Source organism: Prenolepis imparis, unplaced genomic scaffold, assembly GCF_030444845.1.
Source record: "Prenolepis imparis isolate NDT839.2.m4 unplaced genomic scaffold, iyPreImpa1.0 SCAF_5, whole genome shotgun sequence".
NCBI classification, from domain to species: Eukaryota; Metazoa; Arthropoda; class Insecta; order Hymenoptera; family Formicidae; genus Prenolepis; species Prenolepis imparis.
This window is the reverse complement of record NW_028141163.1, coordinates 11,493,101-11,512,589: the sequence shown is the minus strand read 5'-3', so window position 1 is coordinate 11,512,589 and position 19,489 is coordinate 11,493,101. Positions and strand designations below refer to the sequence as shown.

Here is a 19,489-nt window from a genome sequence, read left to right as displayed (position 1 = left end):
ATACCAGCCTACAAACTTTTTGATATTAAATACGTAATATAATTGTGCGCCGTATGGGATCCGCGGGGACATATTGTCGATTTTTAATATTTAAAGGCGAGCCAAAAATTATTATTTCGTATATTTTAATAGTACATTGTGTACAGAATATTTTGGTACCAAGCAGACAACAGCGTACTCATTTTTTCAGTTGATATACATAATATGAATATGCGCCGCATAGGATCCGCGGCGACATATTGTCGATTTTTAATATTTATAGGCGAGCCAAAAATTTATGTATTGTATATTTTAATAGTACAATGTGTATAGAATATATTGGTACCAAACAAACAACAGCGTACTAATTTTTTTATAAAGTATACATAATATATTTATTCGCCGCATACGATCCGCGGGGACATGTTGTCATTTTTTAATATTTAAAGGCGAGCCAAAAATTATTATTTCGTATCTTTTGATAGTACATTGTGTACAGAATATTTTAGTAGCAAGCAGACAAGAGCGTACTCATTTTTTCATTTGCTATACATAATTAAAGTATGCGCCGCATAGTTTCCGCTGCGACATATTGTCGATTTTTAATATTTGAAGGCGAGCAAAAAATTATTATTTCGTATATTTTAATAGTACATTGTGTACAGAATATTTTGGTATCAAACAGACAACAGCGTACTGATTTTTTTATAAAGTATACATAATTTAAGTATTAGCCGCATAAAATCCGTGGCGACATATTGTCGATTTTTAATATTTAAAGGCGAGCCAAAAATTTATCTATGATATATTTTAATAGTACAATGTGTACAGAATATATTGGTACCAATCAACCAACAGCGTACTAATTTTTTTATAAAGTATACATAATATATATATGCGTCGCATACGATCCGCGGGGACATATAGTCGATTTTTAATATTTAAAGGCGAGCCAAAAATTATTATTTCGTATATTTTAATAGTATATTGTGTACAGAATATTTTGGTACCAAGCAGACAAGAGCGTACTCATTTTTTCATTTGAAATACATAATATAAGTATGCGCCGCATAGGATCCGCGGCGACATATTGTCGATTTTTAATATTTAAAGGCAAGCCAAAAATTTATATTTTGTATATTTTAATAGTACATTGTGTACCGAATATTTTGGTACCAAACAAACAGCGCATTAGTTTTTATATAAAGTATACATAATATATATATGCGCCGCATAGGGTTCGCGGCGACTCAGTGTCGACTTTTAATATTGTAAGGCGAGCCAAAAATTCATCTGCTGTATATTTCGATAGTACATTGTGTGCAGAATATTTTGGTACCAAGTAGACACCAGCGTACAAATTCTTTTATAAAATATACATAATTTATATAATATAAAATATACATAATGTATGCATAATATATATATTAGTAGATAGCAAATGGTGCATTTTATACGTTTGTTGTTAGAGACAATGTACTTATAGGGTGTGTCGGAATAAAAGGTATTCGAAGCGTAGTAGAGTTGGGCTCTCCTTCTCTCGCTTTTTTTCTCTGTCTTTTTCTTTCTTTCTGGCGCACCCAGGATAAATAAAATACAATAGTCGTCATCATACGTTCGATTTACATGCGTGATGACGCGCATCAACGATTTGCAGCTCGTTTGATGGTTAAATGATCGTTGCGTCATGGACTTAATTAATTAAACAGCGTTTAATTACAGTTCAAGAAATTATCAAAGCAAATCTTAATTACAAATTCAGATTAATTTCTTTGGTTTTAAATGTCAGTCTAATTTTGCTCTAATTTGGTTAATCTTAGATTATTTTTGAACACAATAAACAAAATAGATTAGAATCACACAGAATTGTAATGAGAAAAGAATTGTAACATATGTAAAATTTAAATTAGATCATCACATTTAAATATGAAATAATTCGAAGAAAATCAACAGTTGCAATATAATTAGCATTTTTGTAACTGACGATTGTTCGTTATTCGTTGACAGGTGATCGAATCATTATCAAGTGTTTGTCATAAGAGATGCGGGTAACCGAACGATCCACTCTATTGAAAATCCAATTTAATTTAGAAAAGTGGCAAATGAAAATTCGAGTTTAGCTTATAAGATGTGCTCAACATCATTAGCTAAATGATGGGAGGACTTCTGAGATCAATAAAAGGACTTTCGCTCAAAAGTAATACAAACAAAAAAATTTCGAACTTACATTACTTACAAAAATATTTAACTGTGTCTTTTTTATTGTATTTTTGATGATGATACTGATCATTATATATTATAATAATGCATTTCAATCAATGATCTATTAATTATTAACGATACGAAATTTTTGATCGCATTTTGATCATCAATTTTTTCTTCAATAAAATGTCGAAGCTTTGATATTTTTTGATATTATAATAATTTTTATTATAAATATGATTTATCATCACTTTTGATATTTTATAAATTTTATTAGGTTTATTAAATTAGAATTGCAAATTGATTTTTCCAGATTAATTTTATTATAATAGAGGCAAAGAAAATTAGCTCTGGATTGAAATTTTGTGCACGAAATTCGATCTTGACCGAGCAAAATCACAGAATCAATAGACTAGAATAAAACGATATCACGAAACTATCACCGCAACATCAATTTTCTCTTTAACGAATTTCTCTCCATATCAGAACTTATTCTGCTTTGCAAATAAATTTTGAAATTTCATCCAACAAAGTTTAACGAGTATAGTATCACATACGTTATATCGAATTATTCTAAAAATAGAAAGAAGAGAAATTTTTACATATATATTTTAAAAAATAATACTTATTATTAGAGTTTCTTCTGCTGGCTCCATTTTATCTGATTAATTTAAAAGAATCTTTCACATACTTTCACACATAACAGTTAATATAATATTAAAAACTCTCTTTTTTTCTTCATATCATTTTATAAAATTTTCTAAAAATTAAAGAATGTATTTATTTTTAATTTTAAAAACTATATGTTTTTGCAAAAGCATATTCAGAGTCTTATAATTGTACAGTTTGCACAATTACATATCTTTACATGATCTGAAAGAAATATTTATATGCTCGAGCCTAGACATATATCTTTAAATATATATATCATATAATTTAATATACTTGTAATTTTTCTAAAATAATTTTATATAATTTTAAGTAAGTAGAAAAATAAAAACATGCAATATACATTTCTTTAAATATAATTTTGTATACGCATAATATAACATATACTTTATCTCTGTTTAATGAAGCGCACAAAGAAACCACGTCGGCAGGAGCTAACAGGAACGTGTCTTTCCTTAGGATCGAAACGAAATAAGGAGTCTCGTCAGGATCAATAGCGTACGTGAGGGGAACCAAGCCTTCCTCTCTCCACGAGAGAGTTTCGCCACCATAAAGCGATCTATACACACCGCACGTCTCCGATCCCATCGTGGGGCCAGGTGTTCACACCAGCATGCATATATACCTACGTGCATTTTTCTGTGTCTGTTGATCGTCCCCCGTCCAGAGAGACCTACGCTCTGCCTGCTATTCATAGTTTTTTATTCGCAGGTATGTCCTATAGCTCAATGAGAAAGGTATACGCATGCGTGCATATCGTAACAACCCCGTAACATTGACCGTTGACAGTGTACGAGGTGGTCCACACCAACAATTATCGCCAAATTTATTTTTAAAATATGCACCTCACGCAACATACCTAAAGGGAAAATTTTTTTCTGCACTTTTATACAAATGTGCGCGGTTTTTAAAATTTTTAAATAATAATAACTGATTATATATATATATTTTTTTATACATTATGTAAAATAACACAGGCCTGCAAAATTTTAACTCTTTTGTGCATTTTGGGAAACAAAAGTCGTTTCTTACGTAATTTTGCTCGCAGAATCCAAATTTGATCGCAAAGTTCCCGAGATAAATGAACTAAAATAGAAAAAAACAGCGATTTTGTGTCATATTCATCTGTCTTTTGCCTGACGTGATCAAAGTAATTTTGCGACTAGATTCTAATTCTGCGAGCAAAATTATGTAAGAAATGACTTCAGTTTCCCAAAACGTAAAATCATGCAGGCCTGCGTGTAATTAATGAATTTTGCTATCATTTATTCTATCATGTTAGAAATTTAAAAAGATATTTAAGAGTAGAAAAAAAAATTAAATATATAAAAACACTAATGAGTTAAATTAAGTAAATAATTTAATTTAAAAAGTAAATATTATATACACGAATATTAATATTCTTAATAAAATGAAAAAAACCAACATTTTTTGTGTCGAACTGCTATTAAATTCTCGTAAAGTCGAACTTGCAAGAGAACACCAGTGCCTTTTTTGTTTACATTATTTTGCACGTACAATTAGAGAGACGCTATTTTGGTAACACGTGCTCTTTTCTTTCTCTTTCTTTCTTTCGTTGCGATCATCCCAATTTCGCGTTATTATAGAGTTTAATAGATTTTTGTACGGAGATATTAAAGTCAGAATCCATTTGTCAGTTTGCCGAGTATTAATAAAAAAGTCTATTTTCTAAAAAGTTAAATAGCAAAAAATTACAGTTTTATAAACAAAGTATAAAGTTTTAAATTTATTTCTTGAAATAATTGCAATTAAATTATATCGATAATATCAAAATAATTATAAATATTATATAATATTATAAATATATTTTAATTCTCTCTTTTCTGCTTTTATTAATATTACTATTTTTTTCATTTTAGGTATCAGAATAAACGTCTACATAATTTTATTGTAAAATTAAATATATAATATTTTTTTGTGCATAAATATATATCTAAAAATGAAAACAATTGGCAATCATAAAGCTTAAATAATATGAAAGCAAAACTTACGAAACATCGTATTTCAAAGATAAAAATGCAAGTGATCTCGAACAAAGTAGAAAATTCAGAAATGCAATTATTACGAATTACAACAAATTTTTTTGAAAGATTTGAAAAACTTTCTATAGAATAGAAAGAATTTTATTTTATTTTGAGATATATTAATTTTCATTCTATATATTAATTTGCAAATTAAAATTAAAAAATTAAACGTCTCTTTTTTTCAGATTTTTTTTCTTAAAACATACTTTGAATCTTTTTTTACGAAATCGTTTTTTTACACATTAATGTTCATTGACGACTCGTTACTTTATGTTTACAACACATGTGATGTTAGGCAGACACCGGCATTTTGATGTCTGTACAGCGTAACAGAGGCGACACTCGAAGGTGGTGTTGCGGCTATTCGACGCTCCTTTCAGCCCTCCAGCTGCAGTTGAACGCGATCCGCAGTCTTCGACGGTCGTCCGTCCGCCAGCTGCGCGTTTCCGACGTCGCCATTTGTCGTGAATTTTTGCCTTTTATTTCTATTCCGTTATTAATTCGCATTAATATTAATATTCAAAAGAGAATACATTTTCGGAATATAATCCAGACTGCTGCAAATTAATGTAATTGTATTTGTGGGCTAATTGCGTAAGGATATAGTGATTCCGAAAGGGAATTTTATTTTGATGATTATTATGGATATAATTGTTTGATTTTAATTGTGCATATTGTGCAAATTTTTCAAAGTGAGAAATGTTTCGAAGCAATTACGATTGGATATTTTATAACTGAAAGTCAGTGTAAAATACTGGTAAGAATTGCGAAGTTGATATTATTTTATCTGCTTTATTTATGTAATCGCGAGTAACAAAGTATGTATATAAGTCGGCAAAAAAAAATGATATCGTTTGATGTTGTTTTGATGTATCGTATGGTGCAAGAGGAATTCAAATCATATGACTTCTTCTTAAACGTATATCGTTTCCCGGTATGTAAACAAACTCGAAGAAATGATAGTGAGTTGATATGATAATGTATGTATATATTTCATGTTATGATATAATAATCTGTCAATGATAATAATGAAATTCTTAAAATACATTTTATATAATATTATTGAAAATCTATGAGATATTTGATTAATCTTTTCGAATATTTTTAATAATATTTATAGCAATAATATTTTATGTAATTTTCTTTCATTTCTGATTTAAATAAAATTACCTGAGAATAAGGAATATATCGCTCATATTTTAATAGAATTTATTTAAAAACAATATTTACTTATTTATTAACTAATAATTTTTATATAAAGTGCAATGAGATTACAAAATATTGTACAGAGATTAATATTAATTTTTGAACATATGGTATTTTTAGTTTATTTTTAAATTTAATTTACTTTATTATTTCTTTTATTTTTAAGTAACAAATCTAGATTTTTATAATTCTTGATATATGACATATGTGTGTTTTATTAAGATAAATAGGAACATTTTTCATTATTATATATGAAATCAAGCGGAAGCTGTCTTATTATTTTTTACAAAATTATTATATTCAGTCTTGAAATTATTACATACATATACATATATGATTATATACACATTACATAATATACACTCTTGAAAATGTATCACATTTTGTTTCCTACAGTCTTTTTCCTTGAAAAAGTATTCTCAGTTACGCGATGTAATTTTCTAAAGTGGAATAAAACGTATCCTGTTTTTCGTTAAGACGTCAAATGGCCCTTAATTATGTTTCTGGTCGGTACTTCATTACACTTCGTTATACACATCGAAATAAAAGCGGCTTACAAAAGACGATAGCATCGACAGGAAGAGACGCCGGGATGTCACCTTTTTGTCCCAGAGGGCAAGACGTCCACGTTTCGCGCTGGTCGCCCTTAATTGGCTTTAATTAATGACCGGCTGTCATCAGGCCTGTGACTCACGCGTGCAATTCGAGTAGATTTCTAGCGTTATCGCCTTTTTACGCCAGGCTACACATTTGTTGAGATCCTCACGAGAGAGACAAGTTATTTAATGTTTGATAATCGAACGATTTCCGCGAACATTTTAAATAACAATAAGCTCGAGAGAGAAATTATAATATAATTTTTGTAGCTGATTATATCTAAATTTATTAATAAATTAATTGTGTCACGTTTTATTCTGTCTCGCATATAAACTACAGATTCTTTTTCCATTAGAACATACATAGACTAAAAGCCAATTTTATACACAAGGATTTTTTTATTCTGTTTTATAAAAATGTCTTATAAATTTATTTTGATCATTTTAATCTGTTTCGTATGGCTTTATAATTATTATATACTTAGACCTTTTAATCAACTAAAATATTTACACATGCTTCACATTTTTATTTTGCTTTAAAAGTCTTTAATTCTACAGTATATATATGTGTGTATTAAAAATAATTATATATTAGCAATTAAATTTTTCTTAAGAAAAAATATATTTTGGATTTTCAATATAATTTAAAGATGAAAGAAAAATTAGAAGAGTTTTGAAAGATATCTATAATAACAAATATAACAAAAATTACATATTAAATTAATAAAAATTCATTAATTGCAATTCTAAATTCAACACTCGCTTTATCATTCATCTATCAATTAAAAAATTTAAGCATAATATATAAGTATAAATATAATATAACAAAGGAATAAAATGTAACAAAACTTTTTAAATAAAAAGAAGAAAGAGAAATGTCGATTAAAGAAATGAACCTTTAGCTATCTTATTGTTAGTAAGCCTGAAGAAAAGTAATTTTGCTTGAATTTCTGAGAAGTGAAATTCTACAATAGAACAACGCGCCCACATCGTTTTTGCGGTGACGAAATTGTTTGTTTGGACGATTAAATTCGAATTGGAATTGCGTTATAATCTTCTCCGAAACCGCTCGAAATGATCTCTCTTAAGTTAGGAAATATTTGTTTTGTAAAGTAAAACGAAACAATCGAAAAACTCGTCGCCGAAACAAGAGGAAGAGGGAGTTCTGCGGGTGTGTCGAATTAAATCGCAACCAGTGGGGGATGAATCATCTCCCCTTTTCCTCCCCTCGTCACCTTCAGGACGAGACGAATCCAGGCGATCGATATCAAAGGTTTTCCTCGTGTCAGTACCTTGTTCCGTGCGCACTCTTAAATATTAAAACGATATCGATTCTATGTAAAGCGGAAACAAATTACGATTAATTATGGGGTCAATGCGAAACAAGCACGATCGAGTCACATTTTGCATAATGCGATGCCTCGCTAATGATTAAGACAGAATTTTAACTATCAAAATTTAAAAAAAAGTAAGAAAATTTTAATTTTTAATGAAATGTATGTAATTTGTGCGTGGCATAATTAACATCGAAATGGGGTGATCGATAAGATATTTAAAAAAAATTTTTTTAAATAAAGGATTAAAAATAGTAAGAATAATATTTTTAAAATTTAAAATTGTTTTGGAAAAATTTAATAACTTGTGTTTTAATGTGTTTTATATTTAATTAAAAACTATTCAAAAATTTATTTAAATATATAGAAAATTATTTCATAAATTATAATATAAAATTAATAATAATCAAAATTTGACAATAGGAGCCTTTATCCGATTAAATTCATTAGACGCTGGCATATAAAATTAATTATGATAATATTAGTATAATATGAAAGAATAAATTTTAAACTTAAATATACGTAAATAAATATATTTTTTACAGAATTAGGCAATTAAATATATTAAAAATAAAAATAAAAATTTAATTTATTTCATTTTCGTGAGATTGACTTTACAAAACAAATATTTCCTAGCTTAAGAGAGATCATTTCGAGCGGTTTCGGAGAAGATTATAACGCAATTCCAATTTGAATTTAATCGTCCAAACATGATTTTTTACTTATATTTTAAAATTAGTTCTACTATATCTCTATGATTAGATATGAAAATTAAACAGCCGCAATATGTTGCTTGTGCTAAATAGCATAATCAATTTTGTAAACAAAGGCTGAAATGGAGGAATTGATAAAATGGAAAAACTGTATTAAAATGATAAAGTTTAAGTTTTGAGTAAGAATTCTTAAATAAAATTTGGAACACACATAAAGAATTAGAACACAGAATTTAATATAATTTTTAAAATATATGTGAGATTAAAATAAAATTCAAAAGTTATATTTTATTGGGAGAATAATATTGAATTTAAATAAATTTAAAACTCATTTTTTGTGAATTTAAACATTGATTTATGAAAAATTGAATAATTTTTTAAATGGTTATACGGTATAATCTTTATCGCGTGAACAGCATCGTCGCGTTTATTTTCGTATCACGATATCTTTCGTATACTTCCGGTTGCGACAGTCTCTTTATTGTGTTGCCCTGTTGAAATTCCGGATGATAAAAGAGACGAGTGTTGAATTTAAAATTGTAGTTGATTTTTGCTTTTCGTTTCATTTAAGATTGATATATGTGTAAATATTTAATGTTATTATCGATAGAGACATTTATATTTAATCTAGTCATTTAATTGCAAAATAATTCAAATTGTATTAATTTTGCTAAGGAACATTAAATTTATGTTGAACTGACCGGAAGAATTATATCATGATTATAAGATTTGTAAGGTAAATAATTTTTCCTTGATATGTGACACAATCTTTATTCCCATTTCAACAGAAATTATTTCTGCGAAGAAAAATCAAGACGACTGTCATCCATTGTCATTGAAAGGATAGCGATTACTTATGGAAGATGAGAAATAAGGCGATGCTAGCATGATCGACATTGGCGCGATTAGTATCCTGACGATCTTCTTGATCCTCGGCGATCTCCAAGCAATCGTAGTCATAAACCATCATCCTGATGATGAGTACGTCCTTGAACATGAAGTCCTTCGCGAGGAAGCGCTCGCTGAAGCAAAGAAACTGAAGATATATCCCGGTAAGAATTCTTTTTTTAAATAAAATAAAAAGCATAAATTTGAAATAATAAACTATAGCATCTAAATGCTGTGAAACAAGATTTATGAATATGTAGAAAAATTCCTTGATAATAAAAATTTTTCTTTGTATGTGAAGTTATTTTGTTTATATAAAAATGAATCTTGAGAGAGAAAAGTATTTAGAAAGCAAATAAAATAATCAATCAACAATGAGTTCCTTGTGAAAATTAAAGTTTGCAGAGAATATATAGTTTCTTCAACATATATGAATTTTTTAGATATATATTTTAGCAATCCATCATTTTTTGACTAATTTTTTAAAAATCTTTTTTTTTAAATTTGATCAGAGAAGATCTTTTTCATAAAATTTTTTTATTTTTAAATATCTCGATACTTAAGCGTCTTAAATAATAATTTATATAATAGTGTTAAATCATATTTCAAATAATTATAATCATAGTAGGATTAGTTTATATATAATAATAATTATATTTTAAATAATAATCATAGTATAATTAATTTATATATTTAAATGAGAATTACATATAAAATTCTGCTATATATCTATTTGTATTTCTCAAGCTTAATTTGCAAAAAGATATTCATTTTTATAATCGCTTGTACCTTAAAAACATTTTGACTAAGGAAAAAGCCAAAGGTCAAAAAACTATTCTTAAAGTGAATATTTTGATTGACATTTTTGATTGAGGCTTTTTCTCCAATTTAGTCCAGTTACTAAAAACATCGCATTAACGCTTCTGTTTGACTTCCATGATCTATAGAGCTTCCTTAGGCGCGATATACAGAAATGTATTTTTCTTTCCGCCAAGAATAGCCGCTTTGATTCATCTAACTACGTGATTGACGTTTCGAAATTTCTGTTCTGTCAATCACACACACTTTAATTCGCATGGACAAAAAGGATATACGTAAATAATTTTTGCCGACAAAAATGTGCTAATTTTTTAGACGTAACTCTCAAGCATTATTCGCTAATTTATTAATATTATAAACTTTGTTAATATTATTAATATTATTAAATTATATTCTTAATGTTATTAAATTATTAAAATTATTTTTAATATTTTGTTATTAATTATTATTAATATTATTAAATATTATTAAAATATTAATATTATAAATGTATAATAATAATTTAATTTTACTCTTTTAGTTTTTACATGTATAAGACACTCTAAAAGATTTAACATACAGTAATTAGTATTATAGTAATTATAGTAATTAGATAGAATAAATTAAGTAATAATTCGGCAATATATGTGCGATTTAATTTTCTGAAGTAAATTTTTAAATCAAGAAATCGATTTTTTTTAACAAATTGTTACAATTCAACACACTTTAATCGTTATATAAAGATAATTGCATTCATGGTCAGTATTAAACGTTGATTGAAAAAATGACAATGAATGCAAAAGTGTGTCAGATGTTTTTTTATCCTTAGTATAGCATAAAAATTCGATTTTCCGGTTTCGAATTATTATATAAATCGCGTTCTTTTTCAATGTCTACAACACATTGTAGATACATCTAACGATGTAACTCATAACAGAAATCGTCCACGCGACTCTCATTACAATAAATATCAAATATTTAAATGTTCGAGGAAGTCGATGGTTACCATTTAATTTGCGTCAAATAAAATCTACTTGTAAGTAGTCTTGTAAGCAATTTGCGATTTAATTAATTAATCAGCTGACAAATCAAATCTTGTAAGAAATGCGAGATACATCTGTTGCTTATTAAATGTGTAAAGTAAGAACGGATTAATAGGATTAGAGTTGTAATTACATAATTATTTATCAAACTAAGTTAAGGAAGTCAATAATTATCGCTTAGTAATAGTGTCAACATGAATTGAAAATTAATTGTCACTCGACAATGTGTACGCACAAAGTTTTCATCCTTTAACTTAATTAATGACATCTCTTTATCAAATAGTATAAATGCAAAGAGGACACGATCTGTTGATCGTGATACACGTGGCTTCAATCTCTCTCTCATAATCTCAAAAGTTACACAATATATTCGCGATCAATGTCGATACGACACCGGGATTGCTATCATAGGTAATTCGCTTCGCTTATGTCCGCGACACGATTTCAAAAAAAAGATTACGTAAGAAGCCTCTAGAGAGAGAGACGCCAATTATCGTGAATTGCAGATGCGGATCCGACACGATTGTCGTGTATTTTAATCGCAGCGGCCGGCATCGAGGTTAATGAAATATAATTTTTAATTAATAAGCAGCCGAGGAAATATGATGTATCATCCTCTGCTCTTATCCTACCTACATAGATAGTATAACAATATACAAAGCAATCTTTTTTCTGTTTATTAATTAAATTTTTTTTTATAATTTTCATAAATGTCGTCTTGTTTAAAAATTTTCAATTTACGTTATTTATATAATCGCAGGACCTATCCCGGGATGCAAACCCTGCACCAACTCCGAGATGACTTACTGCAAGGATGGAAGTGTCATCAACGATCATTGTTGCTGCGATGGCAACTTCAACAGTAAGTATTCCAGTATGTATATTTTATAAAAATATTTATATATATAATATATTTTATATATTATATATGTGTATATATAATATTTATATATATTATTTATATATTATAATATATTATTTATTATATAATTTAATTATATATAATTTGTTATATTATATTTGTTATATATAATTATATATATTATTATTTGTATATATTATATATAAAATATATTTATTTATTTTATAGTATATATATTTTTGTATAAAATTTTGCTATAATATACAAAAAAATTGCCTTAATAAAATTACGCTTATAATTCGCTCCACACGAGGAGGAACCATCGAAGCGGAACTCGATCTCGGGCGATCTCGAAATCGGCTTTTCTCACGGACGACGGAAGTCGTATTTTCCACTCCCGTCCTTCATTTTTATTTTTTACGCGGCAATGGAAATTGCGAATGAAAAACAACGTGGTTCGGTCCTCGAACGTCAGCGAATTCGTGCGTGAACAATTGTGCTGCAGTTGTGCAACGCGCGCTTCGTGGAGATTTAGAGCAACGGCAATGATAGACAATGGCACACACAATGGCAAATCGCGCCGTTCCGTAATAACAATTTTATTTTTAGTATTCGATGTATTCGCTATACGTGCCGTTACGGTTCGAACTCGTATGTTCGAACTCTCCGAATAACCGTGGAAAATCGACAAAATGCTTTTACATTTCGTCAGATTTTATTCTACCTGCAGGTTCTTCTCGCGAAGGCATGCCTTTGGAAAATGTGGAAATTACCTGGCTTAAATATTTCGTGAAATTTATGCAGTGACACGAAATGCGTTTAACTGTTGCAAAATGTTGTGCCTCTCTGAGTTTTACATGAAAATCCTGTCTATAAAAAGAATTTGTTGAAATTAAAAGATATATATAAGATACGGATTTTAAAATTATTTTTATAATGATTTATAATACTTTACTTTGCAAAGTTGTAATATTTGTCAAAAATTAAAATTAAAGAAGAATATTAAATATAAAATTTTTTTAAATATTAATAAAATATTAATATAAATAATTTAAATTGCTAATAATCATAAACTATTTTAATGATAATCGATATTGTGAAAATAAATATAAATAATATTTGGAAAAGAAACATAAATATTGCCATTTGTACGATTTTTCGCATTTCGTGGTTTTTTTATACGCGAAGAAACCTGATGACGTTTCTTTCCAACTGAACGGAAGTTCAGTCACCTGTTTAAGAAATCATCGCTCGTTGCAATGAGTTATCCTTATCTTCGACACGTGCGTTAATGCGTTAATAGCAGAATCTAGCGGGTGATGCACTCAGCGAATCGCTTGATAGCAGAACTATCGTCCATTGACTGCGGCACCTTTGCTCGAATTTCTAATTATATTTATAGCACGCTACTTGGCATTTGATTTCTATGCAACGGGTATTGCTATAAGTCATTTTTACATTAATGAAGAATTATGTCGATGCGATATTAATTTGTAATATTTGACACAAGTTTCTTAGAAAAAATAAATATGAAAGAATTAAACAAAGTATATAAAAATCGTCTTAAAAATTTTAAAATAATTATTATATATCATATTATATGTTGTACCTTATATTATTTTTAAGAACAAAAAAAAATACAAAGGCATCGTCCTAGGATTAAAAGTTTCTTGAAGAAATACTAGTAAATTATTTACATTTTTGTTTACCCTTTATTCGAGAGACGCTGAATCCACTGTCATTGCGCATGTAGACTCTCGATGGTGCATAGAGTTGCATTGCCACACGTGCATTACGCACATGGAATACCTAATTTCCGAATCACCTTTCGATCACGTCCGTGAAACAGTCGCTCGTTCGTTCTGCACTCTTTTCTAATCACTCGTGATGATTAAGAACCGGTTACACTTCAAAATCATTCTCTAATTCGATCAAAATAAAATATAATGATTGATCGTCATGAGATATTTTTTTTTCTTTGTGTATTCCTTGCATAATTATTGAGTTTTTAAATTAATTAATTTTTTAATTAACATTTAATTTGCTACATGTAAATCCGTAAGTGTGTCGAGATGATACGCGTAAAATTATTTGTATACTTCATCAAAATCATATTTTTTCATCTTTCTTTATTGCAATTTCACAATTCAAGTGATATTAATCAATTATTTATAATAACAGTTTGTTCGCTTCTGTGCTTATTTTGAAAAGTCGAAGTCGAGAATATATTTGAGCTATTCGTCTTATTATCTTCTCCAGAACTGATAGTGCACCGGAAACCTTCGGTATCTCATGGATTAATTCTCATTGCATATCGTACAAAACCGGTTAATTATCACAATGGTGCTTTACATGTATAGATAGATACATAAGCGTGTAAAATTATTTTTTATGCTTTATTAAAATCAAGTTTTTTACCTTTCTCCATCGTAATTCTTCAAGTGATATCAATCAATTATTCATAATAACTTTTATAAATTAATAAAAAAATATATGTATAATAGCAAATTAAATTTTAAATAAATTTAGAAACTTAATAATTCAAGAAATAAAGAAAAAGTAGGTAAATATTTCATGACGATCGATCATTATATTTTATTTTAAAAATAAATATTTAAATTTCAAAAAACTAAGAAAAAGTAAAATATTAAAAGAAAATTGCCGAGTGAAATCCTTCCGTTCACATATTTATTTGTCTTTCTATTGTGTTTCAGAAGTGTTTCCTTTCGTCGAGCACACCTGTCGCGTGGGACCAGAGGAATGCAAAGTGCAGGCTGAGGACTGCGCTGAATATACGAGACTGCGAGAATGTTGTTGCCATTCATACTTGGCCTCCGTCTGTAAGTATTGGTATTTGTCTGAATATATGAAACACATTATTTTTAAATATATACATATATATAACATATTTATATAAATTTTTTAATAAATAGATATGTATAATATTTATTTGTATGAATTTTTAAATATATCCCAGACAGTATCATGTTCAAAATTAGGACATAAGACATCTTTAACAAGTCTTTAAGACATTTTTAAGAAGTCTTATATGATATTTAATAGACGTCTTAAAGACGTCTTATTTGTTACGTTTTATGTTATGATTTTGGATATGTTTCGACTTTGATGTTGCCTGGGATATACATATATATATATAAAAAACTATAAAACGCAGAGAATATTTTATTTTTTTTTGTTGTAAACAGCAAGCAGTTATTAATTATTGTCTAATTTTATAATGATGTAATTATATATATCCTTGAAATATATATGAACCAAGCAGTCTTGACAGATGTAATGCAAATTTTAATAGATCGCATTTCTATTATATATATAAATATCTTTAAAAAAAACTTTTTCAATCAAGTGAACGACTATAAAAGGAAAATATTTTTTTATAGTAATTGACATATTTACATAATATCTATATTTGAAAAATACATTTCCTTCCTTATTTTAAGATAAGATAGTTGTGCTGTTGTCAAACAATTTTTAAAAAATACATATCATCTCTTTATTGTAATATAATGATGTGGTATTATCATCGTTTATTATTTGTCAAAATGCAAAAATATATATTGGTATCACTTATTATTGTTAGATCCGCAAATTATGCTCGAAAGACTATCTCTTATCGCATGTGATCAATTTTCGAAATGAATCAATTTTCATGATATTCTTAAAGTTCGATTATTATTATTATTTTTATCATTATATTTATACAAACGTATAAAAAATATTTTGTCCAATCGCAAAAATCCTTTTAAACAAAAAAATTTCTTCATCAAACACTTTTATCATTAAAAACAGCAGAAAATATTTGATAAGGCTCCTGTATAATTGTTATTATTTTAAAATACTAGTTTATCTGTATTATTTACTTATTGTTATTATTTACTGTAATTGTTAATTAATTATTAATTTTCTTTGCAGGGAAATATCGGGCGACTGGCGCAGCATCGCACACTAGGACGAATCTCACAAAGTTCCTGACGATTTTAACAATACTCAGGTTGCATTTGTTGCTGACTTAAACCTGACTTAAACCGAGTACACCCTCGCAATGCCAAAAAAATATTTTGTAATACTATTATTTTAATAAATTATTTTTGTATCGACCAAAAGAGAAACTGATAATTCTTCACGACAAAAATAATTTTTATTCTAAACTTGATATAAAATTTTGAAAAAAGTGGTATTGAAATTGTACTATAATAAATGTTTGTAAAAAGCGAATACAAATTAATACAATAAAAAATTGTGAAAACTTTTAATTTTTTAAATACACTTGCAATGTTTTTGAAACAGGCGCGAGGCTTAATATGTGATACTAAATTATGACTAATATTAGATGAAATGTAAATATATTTTACGAAAATTTTCAAAATTTGGATTGTAAAAGAGAAATTTTAATTATGCTGATTAATAGTTTTTATAAATAAGGAATTATTATATATTATAATCTGCACGGAACGTTATAGGCCTAAAACAAGAAATGTACTTCATGAAATATTAATGAAAGTATAGAAAAGATTTAATGCGATGTTGAGAAATGTTTTATGATAATATGCCAGAAAAAAGACAAAATTATTATGATATGCTATCTATTGTCACGAATCTAATTGCCATTACAATGCATTTATTGCATTCGCACAAAAATGCGAGTTTAAAGCGTATAAAAATCTCGTCTAAAGAAATACGTCCTTCATCTTACAACACTATTTAGAACATATGATCGCATTATACGAACGCCAATAAAATGGAATTTGATAAAATGTATACTATGCAATGGGTCATGTTAAGAATATTTTTGATATTCTTTCATTTCAGCATTTTGTATCATAAGATGTAAATACACGTCTGACTAAGTTTTAGGACTTAGGACTACTTGTACTAAAAATATATGTAAATAAGTCATTATATTTTCAATATCATTATTTATTTTTCAATATATATATTTCTTCTAACTCTACACAGAGCGTTTCTTCAGCTTGTATAAAGCGTTCTGGAAGATCGGAACTAGGACGCTGTTTAATATGTCTTGTAACATATTGCTTTGAATCTGCTTCACATCAAATCAGTTTCCTTTTAATTTTAATTTACTAATCAAATTTGCGAATTTTGCGATTAAAACGCGTTTTAAACGAAAGTCACACTTTGAGTCGACAAGATACCATATTCGTGTAAACGTATAGCTTACATTCGTGTGAACGTATTTCGAGACCATTAATATATAGGTTTATTTCATTTATACATATATAATATAGTTGGATTTATTTCTTATTTTTATTTATATCAAAAAGAAAACGTTAAGTATTTTTGGAAAGAATACAGAGAGAATTTTAATCATCGTATTATTTTAAATATTCTTGAAAAAAGATAAACGTTATAAAAATGTTGAAAGATATTATAAAAAGAAAACAATGGAGCATGCTTTTGCTCTTAAAAAAATTTAATAAATTAAAAAAAGATATCGAATGTTTCAAATTTTAACACCCTTATCCAGTATTTCAATTGAAAAGTGTTCTTAGCAGTGGAAACATATCGCTAGAATAAGTGCAGAAGAAATTCTTACTTTGAATTAAATAATGTTAATTCGGACAAACAAGATATATGTATATAAGTATATGTAAGTTTCTATTATGCAAATTTCTAGATCATTAGAGCTTCAAAATGTAAAAACTTGTAGTTGGCTCTGTGTTCGTAATAATGACGTTATCTATATGCCATTTGTATAATGTAATGTTTAATAGATTCTAGATATTATTTCTGCAATAAAATTTTATATATATGTATATACGTATATACATACATATGCATATAGGAAATTTCGCGTAATTCTTTGTCTAATCTAAAAATGATTTTTTTTACACAAATATTATACACATATATCTACATATAAATATATTAAAAGCAAATTAAAAAAATATGTTTAATTAAATGCTTAGAGCACGATTAATATTCTTATATACTCTCTATAGTTTTATTTATTCACTTTAGTTGTGTGTTATTGGAAACAATCCCAGCGAGAAATGATTGGTCGAATCGACGTCAATTCGACATTGATTCGACCACCATTTTTCACTGGGATCTAAAAAATTTGAGAAACGTTATATTAAAAATATTTTAAGTATTTTAAAATTAATGTCCAATTTAAAAGAAAGCAGATATTCAGTTTCTTATAAATATTCTCGGTTTAATGCACCTATATATCTCTTTTGTGTGAAGAAAAGTTATCATATATATATTCACGATAAATAACAAATTCTTCACATTCCGATTCACGAAATAATTGTGCAAACGAATCAAGCTTAACACTAACACAATTTGAGCATGCATGAAAACAGACGTTCTGTATATAAAATCTCTTATCACAGAGAGAGGAGAGGGAAACGTGTTGATTGTGCAGCTGTTGCCTTCAATTATAAATCCGTTTGCAGATCTGTCGTGTCTTGTATCTTGCTATCGTGCATCTCAAAATAAGTGTCGTATAATTACGCAATAATTTATTTGATATAAAATATAAAGTAAAGACAATTTCTTTTATTATTAGTGCAATTGTGCGTTATATAATTAAATAATTCATGTTTCTCTTTTCTACTTTGTGTTACCTCTAACAGTTGTATTTTTTTTATTTACATATGCTGCTGTAGTTTACGCGATAATTAGAGTCAGTATGCAATCATTATATTGATGCCGTAAACGCTTGATTAAGAAAAGTGAGAGTTTGCCGAAAAATTTACAATTGTACTAAATCAGTGCGTTTCTGTTTATTATTTATTTTCTATTTATGTAGAGTGTGATTATTTTATTATAAAAATTGCTTTTTGTTTTAATAGACACACTCTGAAAGCATTAGAGATGTTTAAAATAAAAATGCACTTTTTCTTGGATATTTCTATATTTCCTTAAAATTTATTCGTTAAATCTGAAACATTCTCTATTTATAATGACTATCTTCTTAGTGTTAAAATATCTAATTCCGAGCAGATTAGATAATATATCAATAAATAATCTTCTCGAATAGAGATAGTATCTTTGTAAGTATAGGATATATTTTTTCAAGAGAAATGCAATTAAAAATTGCAAATTTTTCTTATAAGTTATTAAATTTTATTATTAAATATTGTATATAATATATAATCAATTTTATA

General features: G+C 27.5%; 1 protein-coding gene across 3 annotated transcripts; it reads left to right on the top strand.

The window, feature by feature from the left end:
- The first annotated feature begins 5,299 nt into the window (after positions 1–5,299).
- LOC145936395 (uncharacterized) lies at positions 5,300–17,726 on the top strand. 3 transcript variants are annotated; one of them, XM_083038593.1, is made up of 5 exons: positions 5,300–5,652; positions 9,533–9,796; positions 12,234–12,347; positions 15,050–15,175; positions 16,269–17,725. In XM_083038593.1, exons 2-5 carry the CDS (start codon positions 9,631–9,633, stop codon positions 16,367–16,369), a joined length of 507 nt encoding a protein of 168 aa, XP_082894719.1. In that variant the 5' UTR covers positions 5,300–5,652; positions 9,533–9,630; the 3' UTR covers positions 16,370–17,725. The 3 variants fall into 3 exon arrangements, with proteins under 3 accessions (XP_082894719.1, XP_082894722.1, XP_082894721.1); XM_083038596.1 differs by having other exon boundaries at positions 12,234–12,335; positions 16,269–17,708; XM_083038595.1 differs by lacking the exon at positions 5,300–5,652 and adding an exon at positions 5,674–5,829 and having other exon boundaries at positions 16,269–17,726.
- Positions 17,727–19,489: the final 1,763 nt, after the last annotated feature.

Coding starts and splice junctions, on each gene's coding strand:
- LOC145936395 (XM_083038595.1), top strand. CDS start 9,631: ATGATCGACATTGGCGCGATTAGTATCCTGACGATCTTCTTGATCCTC. Junction 12,348..15,049: donor CTTCAACAGTAAGTATTCCA/GTATGTATATTT, acceptor ATTGTGTTTCAG/AAGTGTTTCCTTTCGTCGAG. Junction 15,176..16,268: donor TTCATACTTGGCCTCCGTCT/GTAAGTATTGGT, acceptor TTTTCTTTGCAG/GGAAATATCGGGCGACTGGC.